Source organism: Sorex araneus, chromosome 1 (assembly GCF_027595985.1).
Source record: "Sorex araneus isolate mSorAra2 chromosome 1, mSorAra2.pri, whole genome shotgun sequence".
Taxonomy (NCBI): Eukaryota; Metazoa; Chordata; class Mammalia; order Eulipotyphla; family Soricidae; genus Sorex; species Sorex araneus.
Window position 1 is genome coordinate 843,056 of NC_073302.1, and position 20,952 is coordinate 864,007.

The 20,952-nt window shown below is 57.5% G+C and overlaps 1 protein-coding gene across 3 annotated transcripts in view; it reads right to left on the reverse strand.

The window, feature by feature from the left end:
• Positions 1-20,952, reverse strand: part of CAMSAP1 (calmodulin regulated spectrin associated protein 1) — a 44,414-nt gene that overhangs the window by 17,327 nt on the left and 6,135 nt on the right. Inside the window, exons 2-5 of one of the 3 annotated variants that reach the window (XM_055124081.1) lie at positions 5,939-6,201; positions 5,272-5,433; positions 2,244-2,324; positions 1,511-1,543 (exon numbers count right to left, since the gene is read on the reverse strand). In XM_055124081.1, the coding sequence (XP_054980056.1) occupies positions 1,511-1,543; positions 2,244-2,324; positions 5,272-5,433; positions 5,939-6,201 (539 nt within the window). Of the gene's footprint in view, positions 1-1,510; positions 1,547-2,243; positions 2,325-5,271; positions 5,434-5,938; positions 6,202-20,952 lie in introns of all 3 variants that reach the window. The other 2 variants (XM_055124079.1, XM_055124082.1) reach the window with 2 other exon arrangements.

The following is a 20,952-nucleotide window of genomic DNA, read 5'->3' on the forward strand; positions in this document are numbered from 1 at the left end:
CCGTGCCTGTGGCCACGGTGGCCACCAGCCCGAGAAACAAGCTAAGCGGGGAGCGCTTGCCACGTGAAGCCCAGACACGGCCCTTCCTGGTCCCTCAGCCCAACCTCGGCATCTGGACACTCAGACGCCCCGAGGTCAGTGAGCCCAGGGCTCCGGGGTCCTGCCCCCAGCCCCGCTGCTGGCTGTCCCCATGAACAGCCGTCCGCTTCTGACCCAGAAGCCACCCAGGGAGGGAGTCGGCAAGGCGCCAGGCCCCTGCTGTGCGCAGTCTCCACTCCCTGCGTGCCTGAGAGGCCAGCAGCAGCACCAGCACCCAGAGCCGTGGCCACTCGGCGGTGCCACCAGCCATGTGTCGGGCTGCCCACACCCGAGGCTCCCGACAGCCGGCCTCTCGCCGGAGTCGCTGGGGCACCCCATGGCTGTGGACTAACTTGTTTCTCAGAGCTGCGCAGGCCCTCGTGGGCGGGCGGGCAGCATGCATGGCCAGGCACCCACACAGACACGCACACACGGACGCCACGGCATGCAGGAAGCAGATGGTGCTCGCGAAGATGGAGGGTGAGTTCAAAACCAGGGGCCCTGAGATGAGGGTCTGCACCTGCTGCTGACCGCACCGACGGCTCCGCAGGCCACTGTCCAGGAGGCCCCCTCAGGGCTCCCAGAGTACCTGCCCGTGAGCTCACCGCCTGCTCACTCACACACGTTCCTGCCAGCTCCCTGGCCCTCAGGATTCAAGTCAAAAATCGCGATTCCCCGAAAACGTGTTTTCCTTTTCTTGGCTGCTAGTACACCACACAGAGAACCTCGGCGAGGCCTCAGCGACCCCGGCCTGTCCTGGTCGGCCCACCAGTTCTGCCCTCAGGGGGGCACCCGGCTCTCCTTCCCAGTGGACACCAAGCACGGTCTGGCCCAGAGGCCCCCCTCCTCGCTTCACTGGAAACCACCACGGGAGCACACGGGCTGCCTTCAAGGATGGGACCGACGGGGGGCAGGAGGACGCCGGCCGTGGAACTGCTGCTTCAAGGGGAAGCCGCGAAGCTCCAAAACCCTGTCTCCGTGCTGACCTAACTGCCCTGGCTGGCAGAGGCCTCCAGAGCCCAGGGAGGGTCCGTCCATGCCGAGGCCTCTCTCACCAGATAAGCCCCAGAGCCTGAGACATCCCACTAAATGTCAGCATAGGCCGGTGATGGAAGAGCAGAGTCTGAACAGCAACGGCAATCAGGTGACTGATCACCCCTTCCTGCGTCTCTGTGCTTAGCACGTGGAAAGAGACCACCTTGGGCTGGAGCGACAGACACTCTAAGAAGCTGAGACTGGGCAGGACCCTTGTGTGAGGTGTGTGGTGTGTGGTGTGTGAACTGCAAGAGGGAGCTCTCAGCGCTGCCACATAAAGGCAGCATCAGAGGGTGGACACTGAGACCCAGGGCGGGGAGCGGAGAGCAGGCGGGTGGGGGAGGGGCAGCGTTGATGGAAGCGGGTGATGCACAGAGCAGAGGCAGAGTCCACTTACAGGCACCAACTTCCAGTACCACTTGGAGGGAGACTGCTGAGGAGGCAGGGAAGGAAGGCGGGAGAGGAGGTCAGCAGAGCAGGCCCACCCAACGCGGCACACACATGCACACAGTGTGGACACGCCAGGCGGTGTCCTGAGAGGGGGACCCGCCCAGTGCCTGGACACAGCTGCGGGGGTGTTGCGGGCACTTCCGTGGAGCCAAGACTGGGTGGAACTTGGTACGAGCTGGGAACCAAAAGGGCAGGCACAGACGGGCCCCAGGAGGGCGCAGTGCATCCTCACTGCCCGCCTGAAGGGTCTCAAAGCCGTGGAATCGAGTGCCAGAAGCACGTGGTTGGGGGCCACCGTGCAAGTGTCCAGGGCAGCCCGGGTCCAGAGTGGGCAGGAGTTAAGGGACACACCAGCACTCTACCCGCCCAGACCAGACCTGATGCGCTCACTGCACCCGCCACGTCACACTCAGTGGGGGGACAGGACCCCCAGCATCCAGCAGCCACACAAGCCCAGTCAGGGGTCAGCCACAGGCAATCTGTCATGAGTTGCTGACTTCTAGAAGTTTCCCGGCATCTCCTGACAGAGCCCTCAGCCACTGCTTAAGGAAGGGACCACCCCTCCCCAGGAAGCCAGTGACACAGGTGTCCCCCCGCACTGAAACTAGAGTATCAGCCAAACAAGGGTCCAGAGACCGTCCACAGTCTGGCCTGGAGCAAGGCCCACAATCACCCGGTACCTTCTGATGAGCTGGACTGTCCACCAACTGCTGCTTTAGCTTCACTTCTTTCTCCGTTAGCTCTCGCATCTTCAGGTTTACCTAAAACAGAAGTTCCGTTTCAAAGGCGACTGTTCCGACACGGGCGTCTGTGGGCTGGCTCCACCCACTGCTCCCACCCTCCAGGCCGACACGAATCGAGCCACCAACGAGACCCCAGGGCCAGGCAGGGAGAACAGAGTGGGTGGACTGGTGTGGGAAGCACTCTGGGCCTGGAACCCAGCACAGGCGCCGACAGCAGAGAGACAGGCCACGCAGACCGTGTCACTGACCGTCTGCCGGACGCCCCTCTGCAGAGTACTCACTCCCTGCACACTGGCCGCAAAGGTCTCTAAGGATGCACAGGGCGAGGTTTGAGCCTCGGCATCACCTGGTCCCGAGCACCATCAGGTGTAGCCCCAACTACAAGAGTAATTACACACAGTGAAACTGAGGAGTGAAGATCCTCTCTCCCAGATCCATCCCTTGGCTATCTCCCAAGCAGTGTCGGGGCCCAGGAATCACTTCTAGAGATCCGCTCTGATGCTCAGCAGTGCTGGGGGTAGCAGGGCCCCTGGGGGCAAGGCCCAGGGCCCGTACACGCCAGCGCCCTCTGATCCGAGTCTTGAATCACAGACTTAAAGTAACACACACACAGAGCATTTAAAAGGAACTGGCAGACCCGGTGAACAGCACTGAAGAATGGAGAAAAATGCTCATAAAAACCAACAAGGTAGCAAAACTATGGGGCTGACCTGGGGCTACTGCTGACCCTATTCTCAGGAGCGAGCGTGCAGTGCTCAGGGGTCACACCTGGTGGTCTGTACGCAGGAAAAGGGCCTTGCCTCTGCACTATCTCCAGCCAAAGTGTTTTTAAGGAGACCGGTGAGACAGTACAGTGGGTCGGGCACTTGCTTGCAGGCAGCCGACCTCGGTTCTACACTGGTATCCCAGTCTCCTGAGCACTGCCAGGAGTGATTTCTGAGCACTGCCAAGGTGTTGCCCAAACCCCTTCCCAAATGTTTTCAATAGAAAGAAACAAAAGACACCTATAGAAATTATTAAGTAACTCAATCAGAAAACAAGAGACAAGTAAAACCATAGCCACGTTTCATGACCATACTTTGAATATACAACAGAATTAAACGGTGACATTTCTGGAAGAAAAAGTTCCTATGGCAGAGCCTTGGAGGAGTGGGCACTTGGCAGTGCCCAGAGGAGCACGTGGTGTGGAGACCAAGTCCAGCGCCACACCGGGGCAGGGCTGGAGCTCACAGCCCCGCCCCAGCCCAGAGCTCTGGGGGAGCATAAAGCTGATGGCAAGGACTTCTTAACTTTTACCCTTACTTACACAGGCTAAAATCATACAGCAATCACCAACAGGTTCTTCCTATTTTCTGATCATTCTATTTGCCATTTCTTAAAGTTTTACTGGAACAAGTAATATGAAAGTAGACTTGTTCTGAGCCTAAGGAGGCAGGCTGGAGATGGGAGGGAAACTAGGGCGCTGGTGGAGGGACGGTCACACTGGTCACGTTGGAACACTACATGCCGGAAACGACTATAATGAACAACTCTGTAAAATCACAGTGGTTCTTTATAAAACTTTTTTTAAAAAAAGAACTTTTTTTTTTTGCAATGCCAGGGTTTGAGCCCAAAGACCTCACCTATGCAAGGCAAGTACTCGATCACTAAGCATAGCCCAGCAACAAGAACATTTTAAAGGAAACAAACCACAAAACAAACAAACAAAAAAAATCAAGATTAAATGTGGCAGAAGCGTCCACCTATATGTCTGACTGTAGTCGAGCCACAGAAGGAGCAAGTGAGCTCAAGTCCATGAGAACACGTGTGAGACTGTCTGACCTATAGCAACGGGGCTCTAGACAGTCAAACATCCTTATATGTCAAAAGAAACAGGCTATAAAAGCCCTCATGGTATGAAGGACACGTGTGCAGACTGAATTATGAGAGAGCATCTAAACGATGGCACCAGTGGGCACAACTAACTGCACGTGGGTCTCGTCACCTACTTCATTTATTTCATCAGCAAAGTCATCCCTAACTGAACCTGTCTACAATCAGGAAGCTCAATAAGCAAAAAGCTTCAGCACTACAAACTACCAGAAATTACTACTCTCTGTGTACACTGTACAAAGGTCTACATCACATCCACTGTGCTCAGGGCTGACTCTTGGCTCTGCACGCAGGGATCGCTCCTGGCAGTGCTCAGGAGACAACATGGGGTGCCGGGGCCTGAACCCGGGTCGCCTGTGTGCACGGCCATCGCCCTCCCCGCTGCACTACTGTCCAGCCCTGCCTTGTTTGCTTTCAAAGTGAGAGCAGAGGTACTGAAGACATGTACAGGGGTGAGGGTGCCTGCCTGGCGTGTGCCCAGCCCTAGTCTGATCCCTGACACTGCACAGCTCCCCCACACTGCCGGGTGCTCCCCTGGGCCCTAACACTGACCTGTCCGAATCATGGGAGCATCCTCGGGTCCCTGAACAGGGAGGTCTCCCCCCAAAATCAATAGAAGGAGAAAAGAGCATTCAGGAAGTGACAGTTCAACCCCCAGGACTGGAGAGGCACTGAGAACTCCCTCATGCTAGAAACTACCTCTGCACTGCAGGAGATGGTCCACGGGAAGCACGCAGAGGCCAGCCCCACACGGCTAACAGGAGTGGCCCCTGAGCAGAGCGAGTAGCAGCCTGAGCGCCACCAGGAAGGGCCACAAAACCCCAGAATTAAAGAGAGAAAAGGAGAGACAAAGAGAGTACGTGGGCTGGGTGCTTGCCCTGCACACAGATGACTGACCCGGGTTTGATCCCTGGCACCCCGTAGGGTCCCCTGAGTACAGAGCCAGGAGTAAGCCCTGAGCACAGCCAGGCGTGGCCCCCAAACCAAACAGACTGATGTGGTACTTGTACTCAGAACTCAGCTGGCTGGGCCTCAGCAGGACTGGGCGCAGACAGTGAGGGACACGCATCCCGGACACGGCCTCGGCACGCACCTTGTTGATCCAGAACACCATGGCGTCCTCCAAGTCGTAAGGAAGCTCCTTGGAGGCGCTGAATGTGGAGAAGCGCTTGACGCTCGCCACCACCTTCTCAATGCTGATCATCTCCACGGTGTAGGCCATCATGAGGGCATCCACCATGGCCATGTGGGCACTCTGCGAGGAAGGCCCGGTCAGTCATGCCACCTCCTGTTCACTCCCGCAGGCCAGGACCCGGGACCCTCTCCCATCTGCACTGGCCCCGGTGAGGCAGGCCTGCACCCTGCTGCGTGCGGGCCCCGAGGCCTCCATGCTGCTCTGCCCAGTGGCCGAGGAGCACCCCTTGGCCCAGCACACGAAGCCACAGGGCCCAAGAGTGACAACCCGAAACCAGGATGGCAGCAGGGCCTAAATCGAAGGTCGGAGCCTCCAGATAGCTGAGAGACCACGGATGGCTGAGCAGCTGTCAGGAGAAGCCGCGGCTCTGGCTGTTCTCAGCTGGCTGCAAACAACCCAGGAGTGGGGCCCGGCTGGCCCTCGGCCAGCTCTGCAGAGGCCTACCTCCCGAGGCAAGGGCTGGCACTGGCAGCTCCGGCCGGCCACTCTGGCTCTGCCAACAGGCCCGAGTGTGGGCCCTCACCGCAAGGCCATGCACCAGCGGGGAGGGGTGCGGCTCACTCACCATCTTGATGGGCATGTGGCTGAGGTCGGGGTCCGTCACCGGGGTGTCATCGCTCTCCATCACATAGATCCCTTTGCGGGCCAGGGCCTGGATGACTGACTGGTGTCCCTGCAGGGAGGCCGCCTGGTCCCCTTTCAGGATGAGACTGCAGACACGGCAGTACAGCTCACTGGACAGCAAGAGCCGCAGCACCGGGGGCTTGATGTGCTCCTGCTCGTACTGGTCCACGTAGAAAGGGTCCTGGAGGTCCTCGGGGATGTTGTCTGGAAGGCGAGAGAAGGGCCAGTGAGCCCCCCTGCGCCAGGAAGCTCCGCTCGGCCAGACTCAAGTGCTGCTGGCTCCCTAGGCCTCGAGAGGAGCACCCGACCTTCAGGGCCCTGGGGAGACCAGGACAGGCCACACTGCCTGAGAGCACTGCAGGGTCTGTCCCCCACAGGCCCCCAGAGCTGTCCCATCAGAGCAACGTGGAGCGGAGGCACCAAGTGGGCGAGTGCCATGTCCAGGGTCCTGAGAGCAGGAGCCAGAGCCAAGCGGGGGCCCAGTCTGCGCGGTCCACACTCCCTCCCACCTCGCAAGGCAGCGACACGGCGGCGGGCCTCCGCTGGGCCGGAGCTCCCCGCGCGCCTCCTCCCTGCACCCTTGGCGCGACTCTCCAGTGCTCTCCCGGGAGGGCCTGGACCGCCTGGGGGTGGGGCCCCCAGATGTCTCCCGGGCTCTGTGCTCTGCCCCCTGCCACCAAGGCTTGCTGGAACTCCCTGACTCTGGAGGTGACGGAAAAGACAATGTCCAGTAGGGTGAGGGATCCGCAGCCCCCACTGGGCGGAAGCCAGTGGGCTGTGGCCCCCATGCCCCACATTTCCACCTCTGCGGTGTTTCTCCAGCTGCACGGCAGGGGCAGTGCAGGCACTGGCTGGGGACACAGTCTGCTCAGAGCAGGCTGTCCCGGATCCCACTGGTGTCTACCACGTCCGGGATAGGACATCCCAGTGCCATCTGAAGGGCCGGAACGGAAAAGACCACGCACAATGTGGGAAAGTCACCTGCATACCTATGCTTACCGCAGCTCCAGATTCTGGCTACTCACAGCAGCCCAAATCCAGAACAGCTAAAGTGCCCAAGGAAAGACAAGCAGGTGAAGAAAGTACAGTCCATACACACAACGTCTCCATGGTAAGACTTGTTGTTACTGTTTTTGGCATATTGAAAACGCCACGGGGAGCTTGCCAGGCTCTGCCGTGAGGGCGGGATACTCTCGGTAGCCTGCCGGGCTCTCCGAGAGGGACGGAGGAATTGAACCCAGATTGGCCGCGTGCAAGGCAAACGCCCACCTGCTGTGCTATCACTTCCGTCAAAAACAGCAACAACAAGTCTCTTCATGGAGACGCTCCTGGTGCCCGCTCAAGCCAATCGATGAACAACTGGACAGTGCTACAGTGCTGCACATAATGAAATACTACTTGGCCGGAAGATGAAATCATGGAGCTTGCTGCTATGTGTCTGGAGCTGGATGAAGCTACAGGGAGGGCAGGGATGCGGGGGCACACGAAGCACGATGACTGTGGAGGGAAGTGGCCACTCTGGAGGAGGAAGGGGTGCTGGAAGGTGGCACGGTGGTAAGCCTGAAACCATAATACGAACAGTATCCTAAACCCAAAAAATAAAATGCCGCTTGCTGTAGAGGCAGACTGGAGGTGGGAGGGAAATGGGACACCGCTGGTGTCCAGTGGTGAAAGGAGGGTGCTGAAGGGCTCTACTCCTGGAGCCCAATTGTGAATAACTTTGTAAATCAGTTATTCAATTAAAAAAAGAAAAAAGTGAGCCCTGGGACAAATACAACGGGAAGGGGACTAGAGATGACAGAACAACCGGTAGGGAACTTGCCTTGCACACAGCCTACCCAGGTTCAATCCCTGGCACCCCAAAGGTGCAGCACCCAAGCAGCACCCGGAATGACCCCCTGAGCACAGAGCCAGGAGTAGGCTCTGAGAAGCACCCGGACTGATCCCTGAGCACAGAGCCAGGAGTAGGCTCTGAGAAGCACCCGGACTGATCCCTGAGCACAGAGCCAGGAGTAGGCTCTGAGAAGCACCCGGACTGATCCCTGAGCACAGAGCCAGGAGTACGCTCTGAGAAGCACCCAGAGTGATCCCTGAGCACAGAGCCAGGAGTATGCTCTGAGAAGCACCCGGACTGACCCCTGAGCACAGAGCCAGGAGTAGGCTCTGAGAAGCACCCGGACTGATCCCTGAGCACAGAGCCAGGAGTACGCTCTGAGAAGCACCCGGACTGATCCCTGAGCACAGAGCCAGGAGTAGGCTCTGAGAAGCACCCGGACTGATCCCTGAGCACAGAGCCAGGAGTACGCTCTGAGAAGCACCCGGACTGATCCCTGAGCACAGAGCCAGGAGTAGGCTCTGAGCATTGCCAGGTGTGGCTCCCAAACCAAAACCAAACAGGTGCAGCGGAAGACTTCTGCTGCCCTGGTGTCAATGTAAGGGACCAGAGGGAGCTGCTGCCCCGGAGCAAAGGCACAGGTGTGAGCTGGCTGTGCACGGGAAGCCACGACCCTATCACCGTCTCAGCTTGTGCGGAGTCAGACCAGGGCCAGGGCAGTCAGAGAGGCCCTCCTTGCAGTGCCCATTCGCCTCACCTGCTGGGCTGTTCCCCCTCCTCTTCTCCGTCTTGGAGGAGGCACTGCTGAGGGGGCCACATGAGGGTGGTCCTGCCAAGTTGTACGTCCCAGCCCCTCTACCTCTCTGACTCCTGGAGACCTGCCCACACAGCCAGTCCACCTGCCAGTGACCTCTCACCGCAGCCCAGACCTCTCGTGTATCTCCAGACCAGGCCTACAGGGACACCCTGGGCCTTCCTTCCAGGTGAGCACTGGCACCCGGCCACCCTTCCTTTGAAAGCTACCTGGCCGTCGGCTTTGCTCCTGGCCACCAAGGCCCATCCCTAACCAACTGCCCCTCTGAGTGCAGGCCTGCACCCAGGGTTCCAGGGAAGGGGGCAGGGCCCAGGTGGAGGGTGGCACAGGAAGGCGTGGGCCACCCTGGCACACGAGGGTGGCAGCGACGCCACGTGGGTCTGTGGCAGCACCCCTGCACCAGCCGCCGAACAGTGACGCCTGCTGTGCACGGACATGCCAGGGACTGGGAAAGGGGGGAGGACTAGGCCCCCGCCCGAGGGGAGCGGGAGATGAACGTGGGGTCAGCAAAGGCAAGTGCCATCCCCGTGCCCTCTCCACACCCCACACCCTCTTCTGTGTGCTAAGGGCAACTAGTGCACGTCATTAGGGGCAAGGCGGTGCCCCTCTGCCCAAGACGCATCTCACCCACCCGAAGCTCAGTTAGGGATGAGAGCAGAGTGCAGCAGCCAGGGCGATCACAGCCTCAGGCCCACGCCGAGACAGCCGGACCTGACAGCTGCTACCACATCAGGGCTGGCCACTCACCCCGAGCCTCTCACCTCAGGGGCCAGGGTGCCGGAACCAGCTGACTGGATGGAACCCAAGCGGACAGGGGCCGGGCCCAAGAGGACAGAGGCACTGTTCAGAAGCCAAGCCTCTGAAGGGAGAGTTGAGAGGAGACCCTCAGAGTGGGGGCGTCACAGAGGGCGGGTGGATGTGGCAGCCACCCAGGCTCAGGCTGGCCGTGGAAGGATAGGGACACAGGAGAGCAGTGGCCACAGGCAAGAACACCAGTACAGTGCCCGCTTGCTCCCCTGTCCACGCGGCTGCCCGCTTACTCTCTTGTCCATGCGGCCGCCCACTCCCTCCCTCATCCACGCAGCTGCCCATTTACTCTCTCGTTCATGCATCTGTTCCACGAGTCCTTGTTTGATTCTAGCTTTTGAACCTCTTGGTAGTGCCTGGGGGTCACTCCTGACGGTGTTCAGGGGACCGTGCAGGGCAGGCTCGGGGCACCCACATGCTAGGTGCACTGCAGTTCTCTGAGCCATCACCCGGTCCCCTCTGACAGGCTCTCAGCAAAGTGCCTCCCACAAAAACCAGGAAGGCCCTGACTAAGGCTGCGCGGGTGCTCAGATGGCCGATCCCAAGGCGTGACCCATCCCAGCTAGAGCACAGGGTCAGACCCATAAAGCAGGAGGTCATGGAGGGACCAGTCCGAGCAGGATGGAAGCCAGCTGTGAGCAGGCAGGCCTGGGCGGGGGTGAGATGCAGACAAACACTAAGACTCCTAAGGCTACTGACAGGCCGCAGCACAGAGGCCTGTGCCAGCCCAGAAGCCACGATCGGGGTGTGTCAGTGGAGGGGGGCCGTGCGCCAGGGGCATGTGAGGCAGAAATACGGGATTTAAGTACAGGAAAGAGGTGGCGGACATCCACACTGGCATGTGCCCTCAAGGAAGAAACAGAGACAGCAGCAGGGGGTGCAAGCCCCCGGGGAGCAGAGAGGCCCCCGGAGGGCAGCAACTAGAGAGGCGGGAGGCTCCCGAGAGGACAAAGGGTGGCAACGTGCTGCAGGTGCGGGAAGAGGAGGCCAAGGTGGTGCTGCCAGGAAGGGCGCATGAGCTGCCTGACAGCAGGTGGCAGGAAAGTCACCCCGGGACGCTGAGGGCAGGCACATGTGCTCTGCGACGGGCTGTCCCAAACCTGGGGTCTCCCTGGGTGCAACAGGAGAAAGCAACGTGGCACACAGGCGTGGAATAAAACAAGGCGAGAGACGGGCACCCAAGGCTTCCCAGCAGGAAGGCCCCTGTCTTCCTTCAGCCCCACCCTGGATCTGGCCCTGCGGGGCGTCCGGGTCTGCCTGTGCTCCCAGGCCTGGCTTCTCCCGACTCAGGTCTCTAAGTTACTCTGCGCTGATGGTGAACCGATGCCGTCTGTATGAGAGTGGCAGGGTGCTGACAAGCCTAGTCACAAAGAGGACCACGAGGCACGCTGCAACCCCACGTGCCCTTCACCGGGTCGCGGGTGCTGATCAGGCCAGGCGGGAGCACAAGCTCATCTTCCGGCTAGTGAGATGTGGCGGAACCCACCCAGGACCCCCGGGCAGGCACTGCCACCACCACCCTGACCTGATCCACAGACTTCCCGGGCTCCCTCGGGCCCAGCAAACGGTACAGAAGGACAGATATGCCACTGCAGGGAGGCTGGGCCACTCGCACTCTCACACACACCCGGCACCACTCGCACTGGGCACCGGCAGGCATCAGCGTCTGCCACCGACTGCCCCTCACTCAGCCAGCCTGCAGAATGACCCGAGGTCACCTAGCCCTGCATACCAACCCAACCCCAACCTGGTGCTGGAGAGGCCAGTCCGGAGAGAAAAGTGAACGCCGGGAACCCTGGGGCAGAGACTGGGCCAAATCCACGTGTGCAGCCGCAGGAGGCATTTGCCTTGTACAGGGACAATCGGTTCGGTCCCTGGGACCACACAGGTTTCCTGAGAAATGTCAGTCCCTGGAGCACAGAGCCAGGAGCAGCTCCACTGTGTGCGGCCCAAACCAAACCAAACCAAAGTTGCACAGGTGGAGTCAGAGCCAGCAGTAGCCTGGCCTGGAGCTAAGCTGGCAGGTGGGACGGGCAGACCCACCTTGCACCCCTGCCCGCGTCTCCACCCACCTGGGGAACCGGCCTGATCGTCTCAACCTGCCTCAGACCAGCGCAGACCAGCTCGGTGGGAAGGAGTACCCGCTGCCCACCTGTGAGGGCTGGGCTCCACTAGCAGAGGGAAGGGGCCCAGATCAGTGTTTCCAGGCAGGCTGCTGTGCTCTGGGGTACAGGGCGGGGGCACTAAAGGGCGAGGGGGTGCAACGGGATGCAGTGAGCACTCTGTTTTCTGAAAAGGGGCAGCAGGTGAATGAGCTCGGGAACCTGCTTCAGGTCTTAGCAGGTTCGGAGCATTCCGGATAAGACCCAAAGTGACTCCGAAAGAGATGACGCCACAGGCCCAGGCAGGGCAGCCTGACAGAGCAGTGGCGCTCACAGCCAGCCCCGGGAGGGCAGCGTTTCTAACCAGTGCCCCATAGCCTCACCACTCCCACAAACAGAAGCCCCTATAGGGGCAAGAAGGGCTCCCAGGCACAGGGAGAACACAGCCAGTGCCCACTGCAGGCTGGACAGGAGTGCCCACCACCCATCAGCAACCCCCATGCCCTCACTCCAGCTGCAGCGCGGGCAGCACGAACTGGAAGCAGTCTCTAAAAGGCAACATCTGCAAGAGGCAGGGGGCTTCCTGGGGAGCCACACTGGTTGCAGGGGAGTCCTGAGGCAGAGATGGGGTGCTGAATACAGTCTAAGGAGAGAACGAATGCTGCGTGCAAGATCTCGGGGAGAACAGGTGCTGCGTGCAGTCTGAGGGGAGAACCGGGTGCTGTATGCAGTCTGAGAACAGGGTGCTGTGCGCAGTCTGTGGGAGAACGAGGTGCTATGTGCAGTCTGAGGGTAGAAGGGGTGCTATGTGCAGTCTGAATAGAGAATGGGGTGCTATATATGGCCTGAGAAAAGACAAGGTGCTATGTGCAGCCTGAGGGAGAACGGAGTGCTGTGTGCAATCTGAGGGAGAATGGGGTGCTGTATATGGCCTAAGGGAAAAACGGGATGCTGTTTGTGGTCTGAGGGGAGAAGAGGGTGCTGTGTTCAGTCTGAAGGGAGAACTGGGTGCCGTGTGCAGTCTGAAAGGAGAACCGGGTGCTGTGTGCAGCCTGAGGGGAGAATGGGGTGCTGTATACGGTCTCAGGGACAACGAGGTGCTGTGTGCAGTCTGAGGGAGAACAAGGTGGTGTGTACAGTCTGGAGAACGGGTTACTGTATACAGTCTGAGGGAGAACAGGGTCTGTGTGCTGTCTGAGAGAGAACTGTGTGCTGTGTGCAGCCTGAGGGGAGAAGGGGTGCTGTGTGCCAGATCTGAGGGGAAAATGGATACGGTGTGCTGTCTGAGGGAAGAGGTATTGTGTGCAGGCTGAGGGGAGAATGGGTGTTGTGTGCAGTCTGAGAGAGAATAAGGTGATGTGTACAGTCTGAAGGGAGAACAGGGTGCTGTCTGAGGGAGCACGAGCTGCTGTGCGCAGTCTGAAGGGAGAACAGGGTGCTGTGTGCAGTCTGAAGAGAGAATGGGGTGCTGTATATGATCTGAGGGAGAACAGAGTGCAAGTGTGCAATCTGAGGGAGAATGGGGTGCTGTATACAATCTGAGGGAGCACAGGGTGCTGTGTACAGTCTGAGGGAAGAACCGGATGTTGTGTGCAGTCTGAGGAGAGAAGGGATGCTGTGTGCCAGATCTGAGGGGAAAATAGGTGCAGTGTGCTGCCTGAGAGCACGGGGTGCTGTATATGGTTTGAGGGAGAACCGGGTGCTCTGCGCAGCCTAAGTGAGAACAGGGTGCTATGTGCAGACTGAAGGGAGAATGGGGTGCTGCATACGATCTGAGGGAGACCGGGGTGCAGTGTGCTGTCTAAGGGGAGAACGGGTGCTGTGTGCAGTCTGAAGGAAGAGGTGTTGTGTGCAGCCTGTGGGAAAATAGAGTGCTGTGTGCAGTCTAAGGGAGAACTGGGTGCTGTGTGCAGTTTGAGGGGAGAACGGGTGCTGTGTGCGGTCTGCAGAAGAACAGTGTGCAGTCTGAGGGGAGAACAGGAACTGTGTGCAGTCTGAGGGGAGAATGGGTGCTGTGTGCGGTCTGATGGAGAATGGGGTGCTGTGTACAGTCCAAGGGGATGACTGACTCTCTTGGGAATTCAGGAAAAGATAATAACTAAATGGAATTTCATACATCAATTGTCACAGCAGCATTTTAGATGGGGGAAGGGGGGAGACAACGATTGAAAGCTCAGTCGCAATCTTAGGCCCACAAAAAGGGGTAGGACAGCAGGGAGGGCACCTACCTCACACAAAGCCACTCGGGTTCAATTCCTGGTGACCCATATGGTCCCCCGAGCACTGCCAGCAGTGATTCCTGAGCACAGAGCCAGGAGTAACCTTGGAGCATTGTGGGTGTGGCCCAAAAACCAAATGGAAAAAAAAAAAAAAACAAGAAGCAGCAGGACTAAAAGCAGGGGAATAAATCTATGGTCCAAAGAACAGTACAGTAAACTGAGGAAATCCAAGAAGAGAAAATGGGTGAAGATGCTGGTCTTACACGAACCCACCATGCTCCCCCAGGATCACCAGGACAACACCCGAGCACCAGCCAGCACGTGAGGCCCCCATGCCACCCGTACAGACCTGCAGAGCAGCAGCAGGGCCTCACAGGAGCCTCCACCCCAGCAGGTGAGGACCACACCCGACAGAACCCCCACGTCATCCCCACACCCGTCCTGGACGGAGCCCCCCCTCCTCCCCAACAGACCGTCAGAAAAGCCGCCAGCAGCCCCAGCCCGGGAGTTCCAGGAGCGGTGCGGAGACCGCCACCACAGACGCACCCTAAGGAAGCAAAGCGGCAGGAGCAGGGGAGCTCCAGACACACCAGAGACCAAAGTGGCACCGCAGACGGCCTGAGCATCACACTGTCACTGCAAGTACGACCTGCACACAGATCTGACAGGAAGCCACCCGCTACCCCACACGATGCAGTGCCCAGGCTCTGGTGCTCAGCACCAGCCACGCCCAAGACGGGATGGTGATGGTCCGAGGGAACAGACTTGGTGACCAGGGTGCCTTTATAGCACGGCCACCAATGACCCCTCCCGTGTCCCAGCATGGTCCCACCGCAAGCTCAATGGCAGTCCAGGCCGGGATGGGAGGCCCGTCTGCATCCTCCAGGAGCGAATCCCAAGAGCAAATGGGCTGAGGCTGGTGCTGAGGATGCTGCAGAATCCACTGGGGTGGGGCTGGAGCGACAGCACAGCGGGGAGGGCGTTTGCCTTGCGTGCGCGGCTGACCTGGGTTCGATTCCCAGCCTCCCATATGGTCCCCCGAGCACTGCCAGAAGTAATTCCTGAGTGCAGAGCCAGGAGTAACCCCTGAGCATCACAGGGTGTGACCCAAAAATAAAAATAAAAAAAGAACCCACGGGGGTCTCACTAGCGTGGACAAGGCTGGGGCCCACCTGAAGTGGGGTGCCAAGGGGCCTCGTCTCCGCCCCTTCTGCCAGTGCCTCACGTTTAACATGGGCGTGAACCACTACAAGCCCGACAACGCCCTCAAGACTCAGCAACGCCTCCTGCGCTGACTGCCTACTGCTGGCCAAGGTCATCCATCAGTGGAGGGGTTCTTGACCACCATCTGGGGATGGTCCATCCCCCCCCCCCCCGGGACACTCTGGCGTGACAGCAGAGGGGCGGCCCAGAACATCATCCCAGCCACCACTAGCACCCAAGCTGTGGTCAGGATCATCCCGAGCTGAAGGGGAATCGGACCAGCACGGCCATGTCCCCAACCCCAACATGTCCGTCGAGGATCTGAAATGCCGCCTGGAAAAAGCTGCCAAATACGACGACATCAAGAAAGGGGTGGCCAGGGCTGGAGCGATGGCACAGCGGGTAGGGCCTTGCACACGGCCAACCCAGGTTCAATTCCCGGCATCCCATATGGTCCCCCAAGCACCGCCAGGAGTGATTCCTGAGGGAATGAGCCAGGAGTAACCCCTGTGCATCGCAGGGTGTGACCCCCCCCCCAAAAAAGAAAGGGGTGACCAGGCCTCGCAGGGGTCCCTCAGGGCACCCTGGGCTACACTGAGGACCAGGTTGTCTCCCACGACTAGGAGACACCCACTCCTCCACCTTCGTTAGCATGGCCCTCAACACCCACTTTGCCAAGCTCATTTCCAGATATGACAATGAGTCTGACTACAGCCACAGGGTGGTGGACCTCGTGGTCCACATGGCCTCCGAGGGTAAGCGGCCCCCCAGGACCACCAGCCCCAGCGAGAGCACTGATAAGAGAGAGGCCTTCGGCTGTTGGGGGTCCTTCCCCCAGTCATCCGCAAATGAGCACCTCTGATCTGAGTTTCCATCCCAGACCCCCGGAGAAGGGGAGGGGCTGAGGGAGTCCCACCCCGCCATGTGCCATCATAAAGTACGCTGCAGCCCGCCAAAAACTGAACAGTGCCCAGCTCCCCTCCTGCCCCCCTTTCTTGGCACAGTTGGTGATGCTCAGGGACCACTCCTGACAGTGCTCGGGGGACCGTATGGGTGCCAGGACTGCACCCCAGTGGGCCCCATGCAAGGCGAGCACCCGCCCCGCTGTGCCATCTCTCCCGCCTGGCCCCTCTCTTTCCCGTCAGTGACTACCTGGCAGGTGTCCCCTTCGACTGTGTGACCTGAGCCCTGTGCCAGGCAGGGATCGGGAGACCCCGCCTTTGTCCTCCCTGGCATCTGACAGCCTGGGGGTCCACAGTACACAGGGACTGGCTCATCATGAGCACTACCCGGTCCCAGTGCCCAAGCCCGCATGCCCTCAGGCCATCTCCACCAGTCCAGTCACAGAGTCAGACACTGGTGCAGGGAGCAGAGAACTGTAGCAGCGGCAACTCCTGTCCAGCTGCCAGTCCTCTGACCACAGACCCCCACCAGTGTGGCTGGGTAGGCGGGCAGCAGCCTCCACTAAAAAATATAATAATAAAAATAAACAAACAGTGCCCGGTCTCCAAAACATCCCAGTCAGAATGAGCAGGCATGATCAGATGTCATCAGTCACGTCAAAAACCAGAAATAGGGCACAACTACAAGGAGAAAAAGCAAGAGCAAACACGGACACAGAGTCAGACGCTGGCCAGCTCGGGGGGGCAGGGCATCAAAGCACTGGCGGAGACCGGCCCTGCGCGCAGGAGCCCCCACAGAACAGACGCAGCAGGTACGCCTTCTCCTGCGCCAGAACACAGCTGAGGGTATGAAAAGAACAGGACACAGAGCTGAAAAACAGGGGTAAGGGAACAGCACAGACCTGCTGGAGGGCCCTGAGATACGGCACAGCGGGGAGAGCATTTGCCTTGTATGCAGCTGACCAGGTTCGATCCCCAGCACTGCCAGGCCTAACTCCTCAGTGCAGAGCCGGGAGTACTGAGCACCACCTGGGTGACCTCCTTGGATACCTGGGGCAGGGATGCTCCTCGGTGGCAGAGTACAGGCCTTGCAGGGTAAGGCTCTGGGCTCAACCGTCACAACCCCCCAGGCCCACAGGAAAGACCCTGGCTGCAGCCGCCACTCTCACGCGCCCCCCCCTCCTCATATCAAAGAGCTAGAGCACATGTTCTGCAAGCAGGTGCCCAAGTTCAATACTGCATGAGCACTGACGGGTATGGCAAAAAAAATAAACAAAAAGTAGTACTGTAGCACTGTCATCCCGTTGTTCATCGACTTGCTTGAGCGGGCACCAGTAACGAGACCTGTTTGTTTGAGCGGTCACCACTGTGAGACTTGTTGTTACTCTTTTTGGCATACTGAATATGCCACAGGGAGCTTGCCAGGCTCTGATGTTGCGGGCGGGATACTGTCGGTAGCTTGCCGGGCTCTCCAAGAGGGACGGAGGAATCGAACCCAGGTCAGCCGCTGTGCTATTGCTCCATATATAAATAAAAAGTAAAGAGAAAAAAATACCAACAAAATACTCACTGAATGGGCTCAGTCACAAAGTGGCTAATGACACAGGACAGAATCAGTGACCTTGAGGGAAGATAAACATAATCTGCTCAATCTCAACAATAAAAATTCCTTGGAGGCTCTGGAGTGATAGTACAGGGCGGGGAGGGCATTTGCTTTGCACACGGCCGACCAGGTTAGATTCCAGGCAGCCCAAAGGGTCCCCCAAGCACCACCAGTAGTGATCCCTGAGCACGGAGTCAGGAGTATGCCCTGAGCCTCGCTGGGTGTGACCCCCAAATGGAAAAATGTATATACATACCTATAAAATATAAAACCCTGAAGAGAGCACGTGAGCTCCGTGGGAATGTGTGTGCAGCATCTCTCTGCAGCCCAGGGGGGCAAGAGGAGTGAGGAAGCAGGACCATAAACTTCCCACCAGCATGTAGGTCGTGGAAGACACAAACTCACATATCTTAAGAAACTGAACAGGGGCTGGAGAGATAGCACAGCGGGTAGGGCGTTTGCCTTGCAGGCGGCCGACCCGGTTCAAATCCCATCATCCCATATGGTCCCCTGAGCACGGCCAGGGGTAATTCCTGAGTGCAGAGCCAGGAGTAACCTCTGTACATCGCCAGGTGTGACCCAAAAAGCAAAAAAAAAAAAAAAAAAAAAAGAAAGAAACTGAACGAACCCCAAACAGAATAAACCCAAAGAATTCCAAGCTAGGAGGCATGACAGTCAAACCCCTGGAAAAAATAAAAAAGAAAACTAAAAGCCAAGAGAGGCTCTGAAGCATGTGGCAAAGAGCGGCCGTCTGGGCTGCCCTGAGACGAGGGCTGGCGTGAACCCCCTTATTTTTCACATGTTGCACTGTAGCACTGTCATCCGTTGTTCATCGATTTGCTCGGGCACCAGTAACGTCTCCTCCATTGTAAGACTTGTTACTGTTTTTGGCATATCAAACACGCCATGGGTAGCTTGCCAGGCTCTGCCGTGTGGGCAGGATACTCTCGGTAGCTTGCCAGGCTCTCTGAAAGGGACGGAGGAATCGAACCCGGGTCGGCTGCATGCAAGGCAAACACCCTACCCGCTGTGCTATCGCTCATTAATTAGACTATATTTAAAAACATAAAAAGATATGCTATCTCTTCACTTATATCTCCATTTTAAAAAGGGGCGTGTGGGGGAGGAGTAGCATTAAGTAAGAGTTCCTGGATGCCAGTTATTTATATCGTGATATTGTGCCTTCATAACAAATAAATTCTATATCTCTGTTTGCCAATGGAGAAGATACTGGGTCTAAGGCAGTTTGAAACTTGCCCAAAGAGGCTAGAGGGATAGCACAGGGATCAAGGTGCTTACTTTGCACGTAGAAGACCCCAGTTTGATTTCTGGGATCTCATGTGGTTCCCTAAGCACTGCCAGGAGGGACTCATTAGCATGGAGCCAGGAGCAGCCTCTGTGCCCTGCTAGGTGGTGTCGACCCTGTGCCCCCAGCTCCCAAATCTTGCCAGACACTGGAGATGTGTTAGAGAAAGGGACAAACCCTATTCCATTTGCCTCATGCAGAATCCCCAAAACGTGTATTAACCCTGAACTATACTATAATAAGACAAACTGTCCAATATCTAACAGTGTAAGAAACAGTTTCACAGGAGTAATTTTTCAAATGTTAAAGGAAATAACCGTCAACACAAATTACACACGGGCACAACTACCCTTAAAGAATGAAGGCAAAATAAAGACATTTTGGAGAATGGGCACTGGTGACTGGGTAAACAACCACTGTAAGACTGAAATGCAAACACGGAAGTTCCTAAGTTTGTAACTGTACCTCATGGTGATTCACGAATAAAAATTTAAAAATTTAAATTAAAAAAAAAAAAAGACATTTTCACACGAAGCAAAGAGGAAAAACATGATCAACTCGAGGGCACCTCAGAGCAGCTGAAGGAGTCCCGGAAACGAAGCCTCTCCGAGAGGCACGCTGGAGGTGAGGGGCTTTCCACCTCACTAGGACAGACACAGAGGCACAACCACCAAATCTAAGGATGCCCTGAGTGTTTGTGTGGCTAGTTGGTTGTGTAAACACTGTTGCTTTGGTTCTGGTTTTTCGATCACACTTGACAGTGCTCAGGGCTCACTCCCGACAGTGCTCAGGGAGCCATATATGAGGTGGGGTCAGCTGACTGAAGCCCTGCACTGCCTCTTTGGCTCCATTAAAATGCTATTTAAAAGGGAGGAGAGGGCTGGAGCGACAGCACAGCGGGGAGGGCGTTTGCCTTGCACGCGGCCCATCCGAGTTCGAATCCCAGCATCCCATATGGTCCCCTGAGCACCGCCAGGAGTAATTCCTGAGTGCAGAGCCAGGAGTGACCCCTGTGCATCGCCGGGTGTGACCCAAAAGGCAAAATAAATAAATAAATAAATAGATAGAATAAAAGGGAGGCGAGTAGAGGGCCCTAAAGGAAGGTTTCCACAACTCAGAACTGCAAGCCAACGCCTGTCTGGCACAGACACGCCGAAAACCAACGTCAGCAACACAAGATGGCTCCTCCAAAGGAAGGTCCATCAGAAGGCTGGAAAGAGAAGCGAACACGGAGCCCCAGGAGGGGCCAGAGACCGACTCAGTGCACAGCACCCCTTCCCAGGTGGCCCTGAGCCACTGCACAGCAGTGTGCCTTGCACACACCCATCCTGGGTTCCATCCCCGAGGCTCTCCAGGAGTGATCCCCGAGCACAGAGCTAGGAGTAAGCCCTAAGAACAAGAAGACTATACCACGCACACATAAACAAAGGAATCAGCTGTATTAGTCCTGAAAAAGAAACGACCAAGGGAGACAGTATCTAACGGTCAAACGCCAAACTGGACCTGGTGGGAGAAGACAGAGCAAAGCCAGTCAAAACAAGGTGTGCAAAAAGGGGTGGGCCATCTCCACCCTGACTGACACCTGCAACGTCAGAGAGACGGGACATACAGCTGTTGCCTGACCGGAACCTGACATGGGGAACACGGTGAAGCTCTCTTGGGATGATTACCTGCAACAAAACACACAAAGCTCTCAAAATCGAAGTCTCTTGTTTTGGGACCACACCCAACTGTGCTCAGGGAACCACAGGGCGTTCAAGTGCCTTACTCGCTGTATGTCGCTCTGGCCCGCCGCGAAAGCCTTCTGGGGCCAGAGTAACAGCAGACAGGGCGCTCGTCTCGCGCATCTGATGCCAATCATAGTGGTACCAGCCCGAGCCCTCTAGGGGTGATCCCTGAGCTCAGAGCCAAGAGTATGCCTGAGCACTTTTTACTCAGCCTTGGGTATGGCCCCCAAAACAATCAAAACTAACTTTTTAACTGGCAAATTAAAAAAAAAAAAAAAAGATACTTCAGGGACCAGAGAGATAGTACAGTGCTTGCACATGGCTGATACATGTATGATCCCCGGCACCCCATTCAGTCCCTGACACAGCGAGAAGCCCTGACACCGCACTATGACCCCAAGAACTTTTAAAGAATAAAGAGCTGGAGAGACAGCACAG